This window comes from Corvus cornix, chromosome 2, assembly GCF_000738735.6.
Source record: "Corvus cornix cornix isolate S_Up_H32 chromosome 2, ASM73873v5, whole genome shotgun sequence".
Lineage (NCBI taxonomy): Eukaryota > Metazoa > Chordata > Aves > Passeriformes > Corvidae > Corvus > Corvus cornix.
Genome location: NC_046333.1, coordinates 109964345 through 109986790, shown reverse-complemented (window position 1 = coordinate 109986790; position 22446 = coordinate 109964345). Strand labels below are relative to the sequence as shown.

At 37.3% G+C, this 22446-nt stretch overlaps 1 protein-coding gene across 4 annotated transcripts in view; it reads left to right on the top strand.

The window, feature by feature from the left end:
* TRAPPC8 (trafficking protein particle complex subunit 8) overlaps positions 1 to 16151 on the top strand; it is a 53049-nt gene extending 36898 nt beyond the window's left edge. For 2 of the 4 annotated variants that reach the window (XM_039548773.1, XM_039548771.1), the window contains 9 exons: positions 198 to 294; positions 750 to 818; positions 935 to 975; positions 2491 to 2676; positions 3197 to 3298; positions 9906 to 9953; positions 11294 to 11439; positions 13011 to 13100; positions 15107 to 16151. In XM_039548773.1, the coding sequence (XP_039404707.1) occupies positions 198 to 294; positions 750 to 818; positions 935 to 975; positions 2491 to 2676; positions 3197 to 3298; positions 9906 to 9953; positions 11294 to 11439; positions 13011 to 13100; positions 15107 to 15341 (1014 nt within the window). In that variant the 3' untranslated portion in view covers positions 15342 to 16151. The remainder of the gene's footprint in view (positions 1 to 197; positions 295 to 749; positions 819 to 934; positions 976 to 2490; positions 2677 to 3196; positions 3299 to 9905; positions 9954 to 11293; positions 11440 to 13010; positions 13101 to 15106) is intronic. The other 2 variants (XM_039548772.1, XM_039548775.1) reach the window with 1 other exon arrangement.
* Positions 16152 to 22446: the final 6295 nt, after the last annotated feature.

Here is a 22446-nt window from a genome sequence, read left to right as displayed (position 1 = left end):
GGACTGTTGCTTTACTTTACAGTGGGTCTTCAATCTCTCCTTGTCTCTAAGTATTGTGTGTTATGAATGGTGTGAATAATGAGTTAAATTAAGATTCTAACAGTGCCACCTTGCAGTGAACACTTGCTGTGGAATGTAGCACATCACATCACAATTGTGATTGGTTTTCTTTGACATAACTTTTGTCTCTTCCTTAGAGTGAGACGGGTGTTAAGGAATTTCATATAGTGCAAGTTTCAAGCAATAGCAAGCACTGGAAGCTTCAAAAATCTGTTAACATCTCTGGAGACAAAGGTGTGTATTTTTATGACCAAAATGATGGCAAGTCTAGCTTCTGCCTGATAAAAACAGCTTAAAGAATCTTACAAGGAGCTGAATTTGGCTTTCAGAATAATTAATACCCAAGAACTTGGTCCATTTCAAACATACTAAAGCCTTCTTTTGTCCGTGTTTCAGGAAACGTATATTTACAGTTAACTTATTCAGACTTAATTAATTTTAAAAACAAGCTTAATTAACAGCTGCATTATTTCTGTGATGTACTGAAATCCATGTCTGGGGTGGCTGATAGCTTTCCTCACAAGAAATACAGTTGTGTTGTGTTGTGTGCAGTTGCTATGACTGATTAGCTGTGCTTGTGTGTCATCAGTGTGTTTCCTATTTGTAAATGTTCAAGACTGACTTTTGTCTAAGGGATCCTGATGATGCTGAGGGTGAAAAACAAATCTTGCCACCTTTTTTTTTTTCAGATACTAAACTCGCTAGCAGAGAGAGAGCAAAGTTATGTTTTAAAGCAGTGAGATGCAAAAACTCAGAAGGTAGGTTCTTTCCTGAATGTGGTAACTTTTTGAGAAAAATACTCTTTTGGATACTGTATGCTGAAGTTGTGACTTCTCATGATGCTAAAATGGTGCTTTCTCTTTTTATCCCTTAGAAAATTACACATTTGCAGATATTGTCTTTGGAAATGAACAGGTAGGTGAATGGGTACAGCGGCATATTTTGTCTTGTGCAAGGTGTCCCTCTCTTGTGAAAGGACAAAGAGGTGGTAAGGTAACCTAGGCTAGCATATAGTCAGGAATATTAGGGTCCCAGCTCCACAGTTGAACTACTTTGGGATCACATTGCAGTGCTAGCTTTTTTTCCTAATGCTTTTCCTCCTTTTCAGCTCTTTGGAGTAGTTATTTTTAAATATATCCCAGCCCTCTAGTTTTCTAGTAGAGGTCTGAAGATATCAGATTCTTGTTCTTAATTACACTTGTACTAAGACAGGTTAAAAATTCTAATTACAGCTTACTTGAAAAACTGGAAAACTAATGGATGTTGGTCCCAGAATTTCAAAACTACTATAGGAGGTTGCAGTCAGTTCAAGAAGTCTGTTTGATTTTTCTAGAAGTTTAGGATTTTAGACTACCACACTCCTCTAATACTTTTAAACATACAGGTATTGAATAATCCTTTCAGCAAATGATCTTGGTACAGCAAATGCTTTTCCAAAACCTGAGGAAAGTAGGCTACTTGCATTAGATCAGCAATCTGTGTAGTGGATTTAGTCAGCTGAATGTCAGATCACTTATTTTATGGTGAACGTACATCTTTCCTGTATGTATTCAGCTTTTAAAAGCCAAAGAAAACCTATTCACTACCATTTTATTTCATAAGCATAAGATGGTCCTTTGCATTTTTAGAGTTGAAATTTGAGCTGCAGGAACTTTACCTTTCCTTGAGAACAATTTATTACAGTGGGGAGATGGGGAGGGGTGCTCCCTTCTGAGAAGTTGCTCCAAAAGCAGATTGTTTCCCTACCAGTGTTCTGCTAGTGCAATAATTAGCAGCCCTGCAACAGCATATTCTGGAAAAGCTAGCGTTTTTGAAAATGAGGGATTGGGAAGCTAAAGTTGCTTCAGGACACAGTATCATTGCTGTCGCTCTTAAAAACCAGTTTCCTTACCAGGCTTTTGGTGTTGGAGGAGCTTGGCACACATGATGACAAACAGCACAGTACTTCTGTTTGTGCCACGTATCTATGGGGATGTGCTGTGCAGTCTACTATCTGTGCTATTGCTAGCAAAGTGTATGTTCCTAATTTAGATAAATAATTCTAGCTAAGCTGAGGAAAATATTAATAAGCAAAAATGATTTTCATATTACTTAGTTGGATGCTTCAGCTCTCTCTAATAGACTTGATACATCACAGTAGGCTGCTTTGTGATAATAATCAGAGGTCCTGTTTCCAAGTCTGTATTTGTAGTTTTAAACTGGCAAGTTACAGCTCTTGTTTTCCCTATATTACCTTTGACAGCCCTTTAGATAGGGGTGATCTCTAACAGGCCAGGCATGGAAACCAAGGTGTCTGGCATCCTGTAGCTTTACAAAGGGAAGCAAAGCAGGATAATGGAACTGAAATGCTACAGTGATGAGCTCTATTAGAGCAACTTGTGTCAGCTCGCATCCTGTTCTGAACACTTTGTTCCTTTTTTTCTCTTGTAGATAGTAAGTTCAGCCAGTCCTTGTGGAGACTTCTTTTTCCAAAGCTTATCCTCTGAATTTAAAAGAACACATGTGCAATCTCATACTCATGCATCTCAAAGGGCAGTGAAACAATCGTTTGATGAAACAGTCAGGTTGATACAAAGATGCAGTGAAGTGGATTTGAACATTGTGGTACTGTGGAAGGTATGTATGGTTGTGGCCTTTGTGGTAATTTGGACATGAAACATTACAGCTAGAAAACAGTTTAATGTGGCATCCTGAACATTCAGGCATATGCATATGAAATCCGAATTTTTTTTTCTGGGAACAATCAAATGAACTATAATGATGTAAGAAGAAAAGATAGTTTTAGTATCTATTACTGTAATAAGTGTCCTTAAATGGTTTTACGTTACTCTGGATGCACCCAGTTCTTGTAAGTTCTCTTTTAAAAAAGAAAATTAGGAAATCTTAAACTAAGGGGTTTGTTAATGCTTGCTCTTATAGAACTTTAAGAGTGACCCAGTCTGCTTTGAAGAAAAGGGTCTCATTTACCAGGGTGCAGATATTATGAAGTGGAAATTGGCATAAATATGTCATGCTAGCCTCTAAGTTTCGATAAGTACAGCATGTTCCACTTCAGTTAGGGGGCAGTCAGCAATTCTATATTATGAATCTTATGATAGTTTCTGGTCTGCAGATGTCTTTGTATTATATTCCGTAGGCATATGTTGTGGAAGACAACAAGCAGCTTATTTTGGAGGGCCAGCATCATGTTGCCCTTAACACAATTGGGAAGGAGGCCTTTTCATTTCCTCAGAAGCAGGTAATCTGCTGTGAAGTTTTCTTTTACAATTGCTTCTTTCTCTAAATGGACTTAATAAATTCTCTAGTATATAAGTGGAAGCTTTTGTATAATCTTAACATCAGATACGTGTTATTACTAAATAATTCAGGCTGACTGACTCCAGCTTTGCTTAGTCTTCTGTATTGAACTAGCCATGCTCAGTTGAAACATGAGAAAAGCAATATGCAAGTAAGTATATTGATGAGCAGTTGTTTGCAGTGAACTGTTCTGTGGTATTTCAGTTAGAACTAGAAACTTGTTAATGGTATTAAAGGTAATGATTATTTCATAACAAAGTAAGATGGTGAAGTTTATAGTTGTGTTGCTTGATGAAAGAAAACACCATCTGTAAGAAACTGGTGGCTGTCTTCTGGTACATGAATTGGTAACAACTATGGAAGTTACAGCTAAGATTCTGTGAAAACATCTATACTAAATTCAGTTTAGTGTGCAGAATAAGAGGAATCTTGTGCTTGTTTAGTCTTCTCCTGAGCAGCACATTGCTGTTCCTTCTTGTTCTGGTGCCATTCTTATGTTTTTACCAATATTGCAAACATAATATATAGCTTTTAGTGAGCTCTTAAAGTTGCAGGAAAAAGTACTATGTATTAATTTTGTCAAGAAAACAATACAGGACAAATGTCTTCCTATAAATACTATGATATAATGCAAGTAGTGAATTACTCTGAACCTGTGCACTTTGGCTTTGGTTCGTAAGCCTTTAAGTGTTTGTACATTGCTAAGATAATTTTTTCCATTTAGTTCTTTGTGCTATGAAATAAATGGGAATTTGCACACATGGGCTCTAGCTATGCTGAGCAGTACAAGAGGCTGTATTAGTCTAACAACAACTGCCCCCTGATTTTCCTGTCTTAATGTGTATGTAGAAGAGTAGATCACACTGTAGACATCTAAGGTTAGGAGAGAAAATACTGTGAACTTCTGATCTTACTAAGTTCTGTATCTCACAAATGGGTAGGAAGACAAAATAGAAATGAATCGCATCTGCATCCTAAAATAAATCACTGAATATGGTACGGATAGAAATTTGCATTTCTTGTTGACTGGAATTCTATTTATTTACACCATGTGCAATTTCAAACCAAAGAAAGTAATCCTGCCACCAGCAACAAGGAGGATCCATAGGTACCCTCAATTTTTTTTGAGGAATATATGCTACTATATTAGCATTCTCTGTCTAAAATCTGTTTCTCATCAGGTTTTGTTGCAACTGTCTTCATATAGATTCTACATTGATTATTGTATTCACTTTCTTCAGCATGAGGAACACACTTCCTTTGAAGCATTCTGTACCTTAGTTGGAAGCAAAAAAGTATCTGCATTGTCATGCAGTTGAAATCTGGTGTAAGAGTAATTGGTGGTTGGGTATTTTTTCAACAAACATGTAAATTATGTATCCTCATGATAACCAAAGCCCAGAGTTAGCATAGATTTCAAGAACCTGTAATCTCAGGACTTCTAAGAATTGAGAAGCTCATGTACTACTTTTTTTTTTAATTGGGTCTTAACACTGTGAGGAGAGCAGATAAACTGCTCTGAGGTAGGAAGTGAGGTATGATAAATTAATTGATTTGAGACTTTGCAGCAGTTTACTTTATTCAGTCCACATTTCAGAATTAAAATAATTGCTAACATAGATTAGATAGAGAAAATACTATATTTAATCTCTTAAGAATTGCATATTGTCTTTGAATTATCTTGCTTTTGCATTCAAGCAACACAAGCAGTTAAAAGCTGGGGAGGAGTGGTGGTAGAAAATCCCAAACTCAAACTTCTGATTTAATATTTTCGGTATATAGTGTTATCTTTTAAGTCTGTATTTATTCTCTTAAGTCATGAACAGGGTTGGAAACTCTACTCTAGACTGTTCCTGATTTGCCTTGTGCTGACAGTATTGCAGTTGGTTGTTTTCTGAGGACTCGACAGCAGAGGGAGATGGAGGTGCATGCTTCTTACCAACATGTGTGGGTTACCAGTTCATAAATGATACAGGGCTGCTCTGATCTGGGGAAAAAAAAATGAATTGCAGATTCTGAACAGGGTGTCACCTAGGATGCAAGAGTTCACTCTGCATTTAATGCTGAGTTTTATTTGTTACTCCTGTACAGTGACTTTCTTCTTGACTTCTTTTGCTTAGTGCCGTTGTATCCAGCAAACGAATTTTTGTGTCTGGCAGACAGACAGCTATCCCCAACCCAAAGAGCCTCACAATAGGCATGGAGGAAACATGAACAAAATTTCTCTCTGCCCTCCCCTTTATTTCTTTTAGTCCTGTGAGAAATGACTCAAATCTTAGCCAAATTAATCAAATAACCCTGTTGAACAAATTGAGATCGTTTAATTTATATTTTAGTTAAATTCTCGGTACTGGTCGGCTTCTGCTGCATTGTCAGTTACAGTTACAGTCAGATTAACTCTTTGCCAGCTTCTAGAGGTGTACTTTGGATTTACAGAAGCTTCTATTACTGTTCAGGGAAACAAAGCTTCAGTAAAGCATTGTAGTGAAGACCAGGGGGTTGATATTCTTTGGCACTCTTATGTTTAAATGGTTCCAGCAGTTGCTGGTAGATTGGTAGTTGGGTGAACTGATAAAAAGTCATCCTAATTATGTGTGTAAGGTATTAGACTGCTGACTGAGCCACTGTGATGGGTGGTTACTTCTGCTTGGTTCCTTGTGGGACATCTAATGCACAGCAGGGAGGTGCAACAGGCAACAGGGTGCAATTATTCCTGTATAGCAGTAGCATAACTTGCTGTAGTATTTGATAAAATCAAGATAAAACCTCTGGTTACAGTGGGGCTTGGGGAAAGGCTAAAATGTTTCTCTGGGTAAAATTTCTATGTGAACCCACATATTAAAAGTGTGAGTAATAGGAAAATTCTATACAAGATCTTTGATGCTCAAATGCATGTGCTCCCTTTTCTTCCCACGTTTGTTCAGGACAGAAGTAGGATTACTAACCTTTTTTCATTCCAACCACTACACTAACTGTGGCTTTAAAGCTGGTTTTCTGTCACTGAATACAAATGTTTCTTATTGTTGTTTACACTAGAGGTTTTTCTGTATAACAAAATAGCACTACTTTTGAGCATAGGCTACTAAACACAGTAGGCCTACCAGGAGAGGTGATGAACTACTTACACCTTTATGTTCTAGAGGTTTGGAGTCGTAACATGTAGTATGCTGAAGGAACACTTACAAAATATTGACTTCGTCAAAGCATTTATTTGTTTCATATAGAAATCTCTCTGGATATTACGGAAAACATTTGTCATCTTATCCTTCCTTTCATTTGTATTTTTGAAAAAAAAAGTCCTTTGGCTAAATGTAGGGGAAAAATGCTAAATGTAGTTTGTTGCCTTGAATCAGAAGGTGCCACAAGTTAATAGTTGTGTTAATAGTCACAGGCAATACCATATGAAGAGAAAAATCACATAAGGTGTTAGTAAAGTGAATCGCTTTGAATAGATCTATTTCAGGCCAAGTAATAAAAACCTCACTTAAAAAATCAGCTGAGTATTTGTAAATCATGGCTGGTTTTTTGGACAATGATAGTGCTGTAGGTTCTGTTTCTGTTCTGAAATGTGCTTTCTGGAACCAGGTAGTTTTAACTGAAGGTCAATTTAAGATTGCATCTGAAATACAGCTATTCTGTCTCTTCTTCTTGACCTCTCTACCTTAAATTAGTGGAAGGACAAAAACTTGAAATGCATTAAACATCCAGTCACAGTCAGGGCTGTTGATTAATATTATTTCTTATTGCTCTCTCCCCTGTTTTTCTAATCTGGTGAATTCAATCCAGAAGATTCCAAAGGAAAAGTGCAGTGTAATATGGTGGGATGGAAGTAATTGTGTGGTACCTAGGGCATTTGCCACACTTCTGGTTTGCCAAGATTTCACACCAATGGAAGGTGAGAAGCAGCCTAGAGGTTTGTCATTTGAATGTTGGCGTGTTGGGAGTAGCTTCCATCCTTTTCAGGTGTGCTTCAGGACTGCACTTGGTGTTCTTCTGGGCTGCACACTTTGTCCTGTGAATTAGACCAGCACTAGCATAAAGTAAAATCCATAAAATGTGAAAAGGATGGATGCAGGCTTTCTGGCAGTATTTCACTTCAGAGAGGATAATTTTTGGTAACTCTGCTTCTTAAAATACATGGAGCTAGTGAGTCAGCAACAGTTTGGTTGGAAGCAGGAATTCTTGAAATGTAGAAGAGGGTAGGGTTTAAGTAACTGCTTTTCCTAACTATTACTGGAAGTGACATCTTTTGCTAGTTCAGGATTTTTTTTACAGAATACATGGGGGAGATGCTTGAATAAAACAGAGGTTGTTGGAATGGATTTAAGACTTTCCTTAAACCACCTCAGGAGGGAAAAAGCAAAGTTCTTAAGGGTAAATCAACATAAAGAGCTGAAATAAACATTTTTCACTCTGTTGTATCAATTAAGGTAGCAGATACAGTACCAGTTTGGGAGGACTGGCTTATATTGTTGTCATGAATTAAATATTCCAAATAGTTGCAACTTTTGATCTGCTGCTTTACTCATTATGGACTTCAGAGCTGATGGTATCTGTTTTCAAATGTATTATTCTTGGTGTCAGTAAAGTACTATTCCTGGAGTTGTCATTTCTGTAGTTGAGAGCTAGAATGAGTATTGATGAGTCGCATGTTGAAGGAAGCAACTTAAAACTGAGGTTTTAAAATGGAAGTTCTCAGGTCTAAAATGGGAAAGGGAGAAAAGCACATCACTTAGATGTCTCACTCTTATTCTACTGCTTTCATATATTCTGCTTTTACTTCTGCTTAGCTTCATTCAGGAGTTTGCTCTTTAGGTTTTCTTCCATGCTGTGCATATTGGTCCCCCCTATTTGCCTGAGCATGTCAGTAATTCTTTTGGCTATGTGTGACTTGTGGTTTATGGTGCAAATATCCTGATTTTCCATACCACTTGGAAATCAAATTGTGGTGCTTACCTTCTTCTGGTGTGCTTAAGAGCACATTGACCCAGCCTTTAAGATTATTGTTTATGAAACTGAAAACTTTAAGTTGTGTAATATTAAGTATAAAAATCTTTTAAAGTGACTGTATGTGAAGATACTATCACTTCTGTCCATCTGATGGAAAGGAAGAACTTTTCAATTTGGAAATGCATTCAGAGATATTAAAGAATGTATTATGGGTAGATCTGTCTATTACGTCTATTAAAAGATGCTTTGAATGGTTTAAATGTTGCCTTTTCAACTTATAACTAAGTATAATTGCAGGAGAGATTTGAAACCTGTGTAACCATTTCAGAAGTGTATGTAGGGATGATCTCTAGCTATTTCAAAATAGCAAAATATCAGACTCTAAAGGTTGGGACTTTTTTGTAACACAAATAAGTGAAGATGTTGAGATTATTCTACAGGAAACAGCAATCTTGTGTTTGAGTGTATTTGTTTGAAGCTGGCCTTTGTAAATGGCTTTGGGCAACAAGAAGCTTTCTAAAAATGGAAAACAACTTTCCAAGCACCAGTTGTGCAGTTTGTAGCTCTTGGAACCTAACTGAGGGAGCATTGTCATTCTGATGCTACTGCCTGTTGTGTATTTTTAGTCAAAACCCAAAAAGCTTTAAAATGCAGGTATAAAATGTAAAACAGTAACAAAAACACCCCCCCCCCCTTCCAATCCCTTACAAAGTCTCTTCCAGTCAAGCCTCTCTACCTCTACCAGTTTGTATGGATGAGACACTCAAATTACACCATAACTGTTTTTTAAAGGAACAATCCTAACCATTGATGTGGCTTTCTTGTATACAGTTTTTGCTGGATACTGGAGCTTGTGATGCTTCTGGCGGCTTTGCAAAGAACCACTCTGGGTCAGCAAGCAGATTTTAGGCGTCAGAATTTCTGTTTTCCTTTTAAAAGGCAATACTCCACTTGGGCTGATAATCTAGGAGTTCAGCAACAAAATATCACCTGTTTCGTTCTTGATTTGTCTTTTGCTTTGTTTCTAAGTATAAGGCTGTTACTGCTTGGTGTATATTCTTGAAGGGAGGCTACAGGTGCCAAGTAGATATGGGCTTTTGGTTTGGGTTTTTTTAAGCCTTGATCCAATTTCACAAGCTCCAGAGTAGGGCAGAAGTTTAATGCATCCTTAAACTAAGCATTTATTAGCTGTCTCTAGGTAGCTTTCTGTTCTGTGTGCACATCTTGGCTACCATTTTGAAGTGTTTAATTCTTTCCTGAACCATTCATTAGGTAAGAGAATCATGGGCTAAATGTCATATCTTAGCCTTTGTTCTAGGTACACAGTCACATAAAGCCTAGAGTTTGAGCAGCTGAACTTGGAGAGACAGACATCTTTTCTGACTCTGACACCCAGAGGCTGGCTGGAATTAAGATTTAGCTCTGCTGGTAAATGATTAATTTTTCTGCTTTCCAGTCCTTCAACAGAGGTGTAATATTAGAACTAAAGGTTTGAAATATTAACAGCAGTCTGCACTTTCACCAGTAAATGTTCCTGCTGCATTTCATGATGTTCTTGTCTACTTGTAGAGGTAAATATTCGTATTTGTCTTTTGTAGGGTTTTAAAAAAATACTCGTGAATTCTGATTGGGAGGACTTGGAACAGGTAATTGACTCTAGGGCAAACTACAGTGTGTAGGATATTGCTGTGTGGTTGAAGGCAGCCTTGAAAATTGGTTGGACTATTATTTGAGGGGAGAGAGTAATTTAAATGAAAACCTGTAATAATCTCTGCTGTGTTTCATGCTGTCAGTTTGCATTGTTAGATAGGGTAGGATAGAAACACCAAATTCATTCAACACTTAAAATATATTTTATTGTTACTGTGGAATATCTCTTTTTCCTCTCAAATTACTTTTTGAGGAAACTACATTTCCTTTTGAAGGAAAGACTTGCAAGCCTGTTAAAACATTTGGTGTCTTCCTGGTATTATCAGCACAGTGACTAAGGTGTTCATACATGTTTCTGAATGCCCAGTGTGTTTGGTTTTTAAGTCAGGTTTCATTGCCTGTAGTGTTTCTTTTCAACTTAGAAGGTACAATCTATCTTCTTTTAATGAAACGTATTAACTTTATTACACTGTACCAACTTACTGGTGGCTTTTTAAAAATATTTTTTCATGTTTTTAGTAGGCAGTCGCATTTACTGCTGCAATTTCTTTTTTTCTTTTAAAGATGGATTTTCTGCAGAATAGGTTCATAAGTAAATACTAAAGAACAGCCCCTGCCTAAAAAAATCCTGTTCACAAACCAGATTAGATGATGTTGGACAGAAATGTTGCACCAAATGCAGGCTGGTTGCAGCTTTCTGTATCACTTAATTTCTTCTGCTTCAGAAACTCATTCTATCCAAAGGGTTAGGGGGAATCCCAAGTAGTGTGTCAGTGCTTGTCTTGGGCTTTCAGCTGGGGGCAAAGGTAACTTTCATATCTGCAAGTGCTCGTTAAGCAATTTCAAAGATACTCTGTTATTAAATCCTTCTGTCAGTGTTAACATGTTCCTATAAATTTCTGTTTGCTTTATTTTGGATCTGTTCTGGGAAACTTGTGCATTGACTTTCCTGTTTTGAACTTCCTGGGGCAGGTGATGAATTTTTTTGTTGTTAGGTACAGCTGCTGAACAGGGAACAGTGTAAATGCTGTCCCTTTTCCCTAGAAGCCAAGCCCAAGCACTAGCAAACCACTGCAACAATAGTGTGCTTTTCTGAAGCTTGCACAGATAATGTTTTCACAAGCAACTGTGAGATCTGTCTCAAAAGAAGGTGGTAGATAAATTGTGTCAGTTCCTCATCCAGCATGCTTAAATACAAACCACGTTGGAAAAAAATGTGAGCTTCATGATGCTGCAGACTTGTTTCCCTTATGAGCTATAGTTCATAATGGAAAATTGTAACTGGATTTCTTGTACCTTATGTTATGTTTTGAATGTTATTCTGAATTTCTTTCAGGAGCTACCAGAAACGGTTCTCTTAAAGTTTTTTCGACCAGAAAACACACCAGTACCTGCAAGACCAACACCAGAGCAGCTTTCTAATCTTATTAAGACAAGTCTTCATTATCCAGAGTCTTTCAATCATTCTTTTCATCAAAAAAGGTTAGTGGAACATTACCTTTAGAAACTTTAGAAATATTGTTAATTGGGCATAAATCCTTTTGAGAGATGCTATGTGGCTTATGATATAAAAGTCTGGTATGCAAGTGTGAAATCTTGTTCAATTTTTAAACTCACTGCTTCAGAATTTTACAGGTGAAATGAAAGTTTCATGTAAAAGAAAAACCAGGCTGTAATAACATAGCTCACAGTTGTAACATTAACAAGTAACTTTATCAAACTTACTGAAAGAAAAATAGTCTGCACCCTTTGTGTTTATTTTTGTTGTCAGAATATACACTGTGATTTCTTTGAGAAGCCAGACAGAAAGATAGATGTACTTTTAGGCCAAAGGAACTGTTATGTCTACAGCATCTCACTTGCCAAGATTAGCTGCATGTGGTTCTGACTTACGTCAGAAGGAAAGATGGTAACAGTTCAGATCACTGGGGCTTGTCTCCTGGAAGAATATCAGAATTAACCTCTGTTAAAAAGCCCACTGCTAGAGTGAATTAGTTGGAGCCTGTAAAATCCACCAGTTTTTCAAAATTGGAATGATATGAACAAAGCCCCCTGGCTTAAGTTCTGAACATTAAATGAGTTGTACTTGAAACATGAAGATACCTATTTAGGCTTGAGTTGTTTTATCTGAAAACTCTACTGTGTTAGAGTTTTTTATAGCAGGTTAATGTAAGTTGTCAAAGAAAGGGATTTGTTGCTAAAATCTAACATCTAAATGTTTTATAAGGTGCTATATATTAATGACAGTGATAAAGCATGTATTATCCCTGTAAGACATTCACCTCTTATTGGGTATAGTTGCTAATTGTTCTTCTTTTACAATTCAAGTTTAGGATATTTAAACTGTTAAGCAATGGCAAGGAATTCCAGTGACACAAATCACTTACTGAATACACACAGCTGTTTCAGCTGCAGTAGTTTGTGTTCCTGCCTGTCAATATCTTGGGGTCTTTCTTGCTGCAGCATTATTTATAGAAACAATAATAGTAATTGTGAACAAAAAGTATCAATTAACTGTATTAGTTTTATTGAGGATAAAGGCCTACATTAAATCCAGATGTGCATATGCTGTCTATTCTGTTTGGGCACTGCTCAGGCTGTAAGTTAAGGCCCAATGCCAGCAACTCCTCTACAGGAGGCAGTGCAGAAGAAAAGTATCCCGTCAAAATGTGCCAACCAGAAATTCAGAAAATAGCATACTGGACCATGTTTTCCCATTCTGAAATGTCTCTTGTCACACAAGCAGAGTTCATGTAAACTGAGGTAGTATTTACGCTTTCACTGTCCTTTCTCAGCTCTATGAAAGGAGATGGTAACTTCACTTGGCCCAAATGAGCCGATGCTGTTTGCCTTAATTGCCAACTTTTATTACAAATAGCTCTAGCCAGCGTAAGTGATTATATTGCTGCCTACGCTGTCTTGACTCTGGCATAATTGACAACTACATAAAAATTCCATGTTACTGGAATTCATTTTAACTATTTAAGGGTATAATTAAGACTATCCAAAATAAGATTATTTTTCCTTTAATACGGAACTGTTTCTCTTTGCAGCCTCTGTCTGGTACCTGTCACTCTCCTACTTTCCAATTGTTCCCAGGCTGTTGTAGATGTGATGATCGATTTGCGGCATAAACCAACAAGGTAGTGTGCAAATGTTAATCAAGCAATATTTAAGAACCCTTCCTAGCTTGGGGAGTCTTGTAATGTTTTAACTATATTGAATATCTAGAATAGGATTTTTTTCAACAGTGGCTTCTTTGAAAGAATGGAAGTTGATAAAGGGGTTCATATAGTTAACTGCGAGTCTTCAGTCTCAACTTTGCTAAGACAGGCCTTTAATTGTGACTCTTGAATAGTTAAAACTCTGCAGATCTTTTCTAGAAAAAGGGAAGTGCTTTTCAACTACTGAAATAGGAGCTTCATCAACCTTTATTAAACATAAGTTGTTGGGTTTTCATTTTTAAAACAGAGTAATTTGTAGACAGCAACTTCCTCCTGCAGTTTGGCTAATTGTAAAATTTCGTAGAACCTTGGATATTTTTAAGACTTCCTCTAAGTTTAGCAGCTGATTCTTATGACTGCCTTTTTGCTTAGAACTGTGGTAGTATGTGTGAAAATGTAGCATTGAGGAAGTGTTTATGAATTGCTTCTAAAAATTTTACTGAAGATTTTTTATGGGATAGAGAATTCAGTACCATGATATCTATACCACTGTAACTCTGCCACTTCAGTTAAAACAAGGCAACTTTAACTCATGGGTAAAGCAGGTGACAGCTCCCCTTCGTCCCTTCTGCCCTCTTAGATATAATACTACCTGGTCTGTTTGCCACCAGGGAGGGGAGAGAGATTGTGAATACATTGAGGAGGGCTTAGTCATGGGGGAACATGGGCTTCTTGTCAACAGTCCATGGAGGGCAAGTAAGATATTAAAAGCCCAGAGCCTAATAAACAGGCTCAGAAATGGAAGACAGAAAATTTAAGTGTGGTTTACTTTTCAGGTACAATTAGGAAGCCATTCACTGATCGGTTTTTTTTTTCACAAGATGGTTATGTTTTGTTACATTGTGAGATGTGTCTTTGGAGGGATGGTGTACTCATGGACCTTGAAACTAGTTAAAAATAAAGAAAACCCCTACACACCCTCTCCTAATGTATTAGTGCAATGTCTCTAAAGCAGTGTATGTCCATGTTGTCTATTCCTGTGTGACATGCAGTCTAATTTAGTTCATGGGATAAGCTTAAGAATGCCTTAAATAGGAATTCCTTAAACTCTGACAGTTCAGATCTTGTTACTACATCTAGCGTTAGTGTTACATGCCAGTTATGTAGAAAGCTGAGAAAACACTGAATTCTTCATTATGCATATATGTGTAATTAATGTCCTGTGTGTAGTGTACAGTACATTAGGAACCAAAGAAATGCTTTAAAGATTTGTAATGATTCATCTGAGCTAAGGGAGAGCCACTTTAAGTGAGTCAGAGAACATTAAAAAATATTTGGTAAGACCCAGAGTTAAATTGAGCTGATAGATGGACATAAGCATCCCTAAACTTACCCAAGGGTATCCTATGTATCCTGAATCTGCAAATATTTGTGGGAACAGGTGTGTGTGGATATGGATGTAGTAGGAAAGAAGACAGACACATGTGATTTCCCTCCCCCTTTTTTTTTTTTTGAAGTTGCATTTAGTATCTTGATAAAATGTTAAGTGGAGTTCTGTCTGTAGCTATGTTGGCAGCTGTTAATCCTTGCAAAGTCTAGCTTTGTCTTGCTAGATAAACCTAAAACTCTTAAAGATAAGGAGGGTGTGCAGAACAAAGACAGCAGTATGCATCTGAGGAAGGCAGTGATTTAAGGGCAGTGATTGTAGGCAAGCAGTCAAAAAGACTCAGCAGCTTCCAAGACATCAAAGACAAATTGCAGTGGGCACTCATCCAAAGAGAGCAAGAAAAGTAACCTAAGTTCCCAGCTCCTGACTTCTGAAAAGAAGTTTTTAGAAAGTACAAATCTTTGTGAGCGTCTGGTGAGGGATACACAGTGCATTCTGAAATCTCGAGAGAACTTGAAGTTGGAGGGAGTCTTGTAAATCGGTAATACATGCTTCAAGTGCAGAGAATTAACATTTTTATCTTTTTTTTTTTTTTCAGCTCTGAAGCACTAGAAATACATGGATCTTTTACGTGGCTTGGGCAAACACAGTACAAGCTTCAGCTTAAAGGCCAGGAGGTCTATAGCTTGCAGCTCAAGGCTTGCTTCGTTCATACAGGTGTCTATAACCTTGGAACCCCCAGAGTATTTGCCAAGCTCGTGGACCAAGTTACTTTGTTTGAAACAAGTCAGCAGAACTCCATGCCTGCACTGATTATTATCAATAATATCTGACCACTTCCTGAAAAAAAAAAAAAAAGGCACTAAAAGACAAAATAAATGGGATTCTTTTCTTACATTGCTGGTTGACATTTTGCTGCAGTTTTTTTGAAATAGCACCTCAGACATCTAACTTGTTACTAAAGATCGTGTAGAAAAGAAAATAGCAAAATATTCAGATGACTTGTCAGTTTGTTTCTCGATGCAATGCACGCTGGACTGAAAATACGTTCATCCTTTTATAATGTATTTCTTCTCTGGTAATTAAGATACTCATAACATTAAACACTCTAACTCCAGATCTGAACATACTTGTATGTCCAATGCCCTGTCAAAAGTGCAGCTTGACTGCTGTTACAACTTCCAGCATGGTGTGTTAATATTTGTGGCTGTATTAGGATATGGTTCAGGAAGAAAACCTCATTGGCTTTTTCCTGTCTGAAGCCATTAGTCATGGTAAATCCCAACCTTACTGTGAAGTTCAATAAGGTCTCTCAAATCCATTTCTGATTCTCAGTTCTTTGGTTTAAAATTTTTTTCTCATATTTATGGAAACTGGTGACTTTTCAAGGTTTACATAGAAGTCCACCTAGGGTGTTTAAAAAAATAATTTCTTGAACCAGTTTGAGTATTTTCTCATTCATCTCAAAACAGAATGCACTATTTCACAACCATGAGATTGTCATTTAAATTGTCACTTACTTTATTATGTAACTATAACAACTGATCTGTTTAAAAAAAATCTACTCAAGATTTTCAAGAAATGTATTATATTTATAACAAATGTACTGTAAATAGAATAAAGCATACACCATATTCACTGTATGGACTGGTGGCCTTTTTGCTTCCTTTTGTCTACAGCTGTAGCAATCCACAGGTGCTGCTGCTATCATAGGACACCACTGGTGTATGAAACAGTGCATCTACCTTCTGATGCATTTTATTCTTTCTAGGTAAGATTTCCAATTTTACTTGTATTTGGTACTACTGTGTATGACTGTCTCCAGGACTTTAGACTTCCTGAAAGTCTTGGAACCCATTCACAGCACATGACCTTTCACAGTCAAACTTAATAGGACTGTGGATCATGTTGATAAATCAGTAGACTACTGAAATATTCTCTAAAATGAATGTGTTGCTTCAGGGCTTGAGTTCTTTTCTGAGGTTGTATAACTCAAAAGAATAATCTAAAAGATTCTCAGCATTGTAGCCTTAAGCTGTGTCATCATGGCTTTTTCTGTCTCACACCCATTTAGGGAAAGAGAAGGCATATTTGGTGCCATTCAGCTGTGCACAGTAGGCCACAATGTTCTCAGTCACAGTGGGTGTCTATTTTAAGACAGCCTGTCCAAAGCAGGTTATCAAGAACAGACATGGTGAATGAAAAGAAGAGAGACCCTGTAGAAGGAACTGGGCTTGTCTGATGGAGGCTGGAGATGGTACAAATGGCGATTCACAGTGAGATCTGGCCATGGAGCAGTGGCTGGCAGGTAAAAGGCAGGTGAAGATTTGAGAGTCTCTGAATGACGGAGCAGTGAGATGAGATGATGCAGGGCAAAGCAGCTCCTGGACTCCAGACCAAATGTGTGAGCTCTGACGCTCACCTGCACATCTCTGAGCAGTCTGTGATTCATCAGTCTGAGACCCAGCAAGAGCTGTGGGTGTTAGGGGGAGGAGGGTCCTTGGCAACCTGCATTTGTGGATTTCAAATATAACAGTGGAGCTTTTCCTTTCTTGGAATTGCAGTAGCAGTGGTTAGCTGGAGACAAGCTCTTGTCTCTCCTGGTGTGTCATGAGAAATTCTAAGTGTGTCTTTGGGAGTTCTGAAAAACCAAGTTTTACTATATGATTGCTTAGGAGAGGAGCTAGCATGGTGGTAGAGCTAAGCCTGCCTCTTTAGTGGATTCTCACATGGGAAACTCTGTGTCCACTCTGTGGACTCCCAGTGATGATGGAAAACCTGAGATTAGGTGAATTCTGCCATCCCTGCCATACTTCATGGCATCCTTTGTAGGGGAATTGAGGTGGTTGTAGGCTGGTTTGCCAAAAATTGCTGAAATGCTGCATTGACAGATTGCTATTTTGTGCAATGCAAATCTGGAGTGATAAAAGGCTTTACAAAGTCAGTCATTGTGAATCCTGTAGGAGATGACTATGATAACATAGCAAGTTCTTGTGCTTTTATTGTCTCAGGCAGCAATCCTCATCTTCTTCCTCAAAAATAGTAGAAATCATTCTAAATGGAGTATTCCTCTTAGATTTTTAGTATTGTGTACTTGTCCTGGCTGAAACTAAGACAGTACTTTATTCTAAAAATTTTTTGAAGGATTGGTTATGCTGATAAAGCTGTGGAGTTTTCTGAACTTGTTGCCTCATCTTGTAACCTGAACTCTTCTGTACTTCAGAACAGGAAAAACTATCATAACTTTAAATTAATACTTAAATTACTTACGACAGAAACTCACTTTGTCTCTATCTGAAACAACGTTATTAAAATCCTGTCTAAATATTGAGTAATGGAATAATGACTTAACTAGCAATAAATACCTAAAAGTTTGTAGCAAAAAGTGTTAATTGCTTAACTTGTGAACAAAGTGGCCATTTACTTACTCTTGTGGCTGGTGTAATTTTAATTAATTATTGCTGTCTTACTAGAAAAGTGTAAGTTTAAAAGTTCAAATTATATAAGAAATCCATCCATACTATGGTTTAAGACAGGTAATATTCTCCTGATACTCAGCATGCATGAAAACCTCTGCTCTCTGCAGGAGCTGGTTACAGCTCCAGGTTTGGAAGTTTGAAGATAACTGGTCTTTGTCACACAGCCTGGCTTGATACCAATTAATACAAAATCCACTGAAGTCCCCTTAACTTAAAAACAGTTTCCTGAAGTTTAAAAGCTGCCAGGTTTCTGAAATCATTCGCTTGTCCTGGAAAGACTGTCTGTACAGTGAAACAAGTAGGACTAGACACACAGGGTCAGTGAGAAATTTAGAATGAAAGATGAGGGGAAAGAAAAATAAAATCTTTTTTTATTTCAAAATAATAAAACATTAACTTTCTAAGTAGAAAAAGGACATTGAACCAGTTTCTCCATTGCATTTTAATAACAAGAATTTTTTCCTAAATAAAAGGGAATTTCTCTTATTAGATTTCCCAGAGACTTCCAAAATTTCCACTCAAAATTAATTTTCATCCCATTTTCTTACAGTGATAAATGAGATAAGGGAGTATGTAAAAAATCAAAAGTAAAATCAGAAGCACTGACTGTGATGCCCAAAAATGTTGGTAGTTTTTGGGAAAAGCACCACAGACATGCACTGGGAAGGTTATGGATAAATTGCAGTAACTCGAAAGATGTACCCACTACAATGGCTTTAAAGATAATGGACTATTGCAGAGAGGGAAAATGAACTTATTACTATGTCTAGCAAGAACCTGATACTTGATGGAGGACATATTCAGCAACTCTTGATATCCTTTTGGTATAATCAAAAGATTCAGGTAAAAATAGCAGAGGGGGAAAATAATGTAGGGAGAGGTCAGTTCTGCATTTAGAAACTTACAAATAGAAGGTTTGGAGATCTGTTTCTCTCCCACTGAGTCCTTACATAGCCAAATGGTACTCCTTTTTATCCCTCATGTCAGAGGTCATTGATAATTATTACTGACTCTCAGGATCCAAGACTTGAAGCTAACAAAGGAAATTAGCACCAATCCACTTCCAGTTTTGACTGTAACTAGTTTTTGTTCAGATACAAATGCTCTAGTGACCTGTGCCTTGAAACATCAGCTTTTCCCCCCAAAAACTTTAATCTTAGGTTTTTTTACTAAATAACTTTGGACTCCTGGAGTTACATCTCTTCCCTCTGGACAGGGAAGGTACCTAAGCTATTAAGTACAATTCCATGATTTTTTGGGAAAGTTCTTAGTATTAGGAAATTCTACTGTTTCTTGAAGCATAAACTGAGCTACACTTAAATTTCACTTTTGTGACAGGATTTTGCTAAGTCCACCAGCAGAATAGAGAGGTTCAAAGTAACTGTTCTTTGGCAGTCACTCAAATTGTGTGCTGCTCCAAAATAAATGCATAAGGTTCCAATATAAAAACAGAAGAATTTCATGTTTGGATTCACTGACATAGTTCCTGTTCAGCAGAAATAATACTTGATACCCATGGCCAGTGTGGGTCCCACTGCATAGGTTGTATTTTGAGCTGTTACCAAATTTCTTTCCCTGTGTAACACAGAGACATACATGTATAACTTGTTTGTTAAGATAAAAAGATAATATAGTTAAGTTGGGAGAAAAATTCTGTCAAAGTGCTAGATTGACTGGAAAAATGCCTATGCCTTGGGAAGAAGGATAGTGCATAAATAGAATAATGAAAATTTAAAAAAAATAAAGATGTTTTTATTATTTAAACCTGAGGTCACAATAACCACACAATGTAAAGAATCTTGGTAATACACCAAAGCTTTCTTACTGATCTGAAGTTAAACTTTCCCTTCTCTGACTAAACTACAGAATCAACATTTTCATTATTCTTCAGCTGTAAAGTGTAAGTACAGCTGCCTTACAGAAAAGCCATTACCCTGCCAGTGAGAGTGCCTGGAGGAGAATGGAACCGTGTGGTGCAATGACAGCCAAAGTTGGAGTAATGGGGACAGAACTTTTAATTTAAAAGATTGTCTTCTAATTCAGAATCTACCGTGACACAGAGCTGACTATACCAAAAGTGTCACCCAGCCCAGGTGTATCAGAAGTCAGGTCTCTGAATGAATACAGTAAAGACTCCTGGATATTTTTCACTTACTACACTCTTGCTCCAGTGAGATAAGGGATTATTTCTGAGTATACTAAAATATAAAGATGTCTGCAGTAATGGAAATCCACTGAGGGAACTTTGGTCTTTCTTCATATGCACATTGCCTTTTCTTCAGTCCCTTAAAATCTTAATGTTTGCCGTCTTTTCAAAATTACCCTTGAACAATTTCATGGGAAAAATGACTCTTATAGAGTAAAAGCTAGACTGGAACAGAAGATGATAGTTTTTTCAACACTTCTATTTTTAAAACCGTGAATGCAGATTAAACACTGACTGTTTCCTGATCCTATTTAACTCAAGATTTATTTACTATGCATTTCTAGTTTACAGGAGTAAATCATTAATTTGTAAAATGTCACTCGGTTAATGAGTTCTACTAATTGCTTGGTGGTAGCTGAAGAAGTGGAAAAATGAATGCAGTTTTAAAACTGTTGCCTTCAGACTATAGCAGTGTATAAATCAATTCAGCTGATGCTTGCAAGTGTTATTCCTCTGGGTTTTCCTCTTTGTAAGTTAGAATAGATGTGGTGTTCTCCTCCTGATTATTGTGGCATAGTTCCTTACCCTGTTTCCTGCAAGATGAAGAAAATTCTGCTTAAGAAAAGAAACAAGAAAACAAGACTGTGACTATAGATTTTTACTTACTGAGGGAAATAACTTAGTGATAATCTTTAAACAGCTGCCCCATGATCCCCAGCTACTCTGAAGCCCTAGGATGAAGGAGGTATTTCTGTATGTTGAGGAGTTTGTAGAGAAAGAACCCCTTCTGAAGAAGAAAAGAAATATTTCCTGAAATTCACAGGCAAAATATTTCTTCCTATCCTTGTGAAGACAAGATCAGTGATATACCCAGGTTTCCCCACTTCTCAGTGCAGATGCTGTGACTGGGGACATGCCAGAGGGAGGGACAAAAGTGTGCTCAAGACATGGGCTCCACTTCTTACAGTTGCTGACACCAGGGTTGTATTCGTTGCATTTAGTTTTAGTAGCAGCTAAATCCTAAGCTCTTGGACCCAGGAGATGCTTTGAAAATACCAGATTTTTGTAGTATGCACTGGCAGCTCTCATGATGTTGGGGAAATACTTGAAAACATGATTCAGATGTACCAAAAGTTCTGCAGCCACAAGACAAGTTTAAAAAACAAACAAACAAATAAGACCGAAAAAAAAACCCAACCAAAAAAACTTCTATAAAAATCCCTCCTGATTGTAAGGCCATGGGCAACTAAGGGAGCTGCTGGAGAGAGGAAAGGGCAGTGGCAGTTCAGAGCACTTGTGGCTCTGCTTGGGAGGAGCAGTGGGAGGCCTATGAGGGAAGACTATCCCAAAAAGTTTTCCTGCTGTGACAGAACTGATTGAACACGTCAGGTTAAGAGGACAAGGCTCAGGAATCACAGCTAATAATGTTTTTCATTTTAACATCTGTCTTCAGGGATCACAGCTTTTATTCTCCAGACCACAGAGGGGACATGTCACTGCCTTAAAGGTTCATGTTGTCTTCCTGGCTGCTTTTCAAATCCACTCTCTTCATCTGTAGGTCAAATGAGTGCTAAACATTCTGGATGAATTGTATCCTCAGATGCACTAAAAACACTACTAAATTTATTTATTCTGCTATAGATGCATATTAGGGTAGAATATTTCATTAACTTACTGAAATGCCACTTCAAAATATATATATATATATTTTAGAGTAATATCTAGAAATTTTTCAATAACAGATCAGTATAAGATTGCCAGGAGATAGGGAATAATTTATTGTTGCTTATCACCATATTTTTTCCTACCAGATAAGATTTTTTTCACTTTGCAAGCCAGAGTTCAGCAAATATGTATGAGTGGGTGTTGAACATACTCCTCAGAAAAGTTTTCTTTTGTCCAAAGCAATATTGTTGTTTTGCTCAGTCTTTTATGCAACTGGCTACGGGCTAGAATTTCTCAGAAGGCTTGGTAGATATTTTCAGCATTTTACAATATAATTTCTGAGTGTGTGAAACTTGACATTGATGAAAGTTGACATGAAAATGCATTCATTTCCTTAGCATGGAGAAATTCCAATTACAAGCAAGATGTTTAAATCCCTTTCAGTGGAGGTCTCTGCACAGTGGTATGGCTCTGTTACACAAGACTAACAAGAGTGTGTGCGTTGGGATGACAGTGGAAGGGCAGATATGTAGTGGAAACCTTCTTCACTGTGCTACCATCCTCTTCCTCACTTTGGCTGCAGTAAGTATTGGTGGAAATGAGAAGCAGTTGTGAAGGAGCAACTTTGTGGTGTCTTTTTTTTTTTTT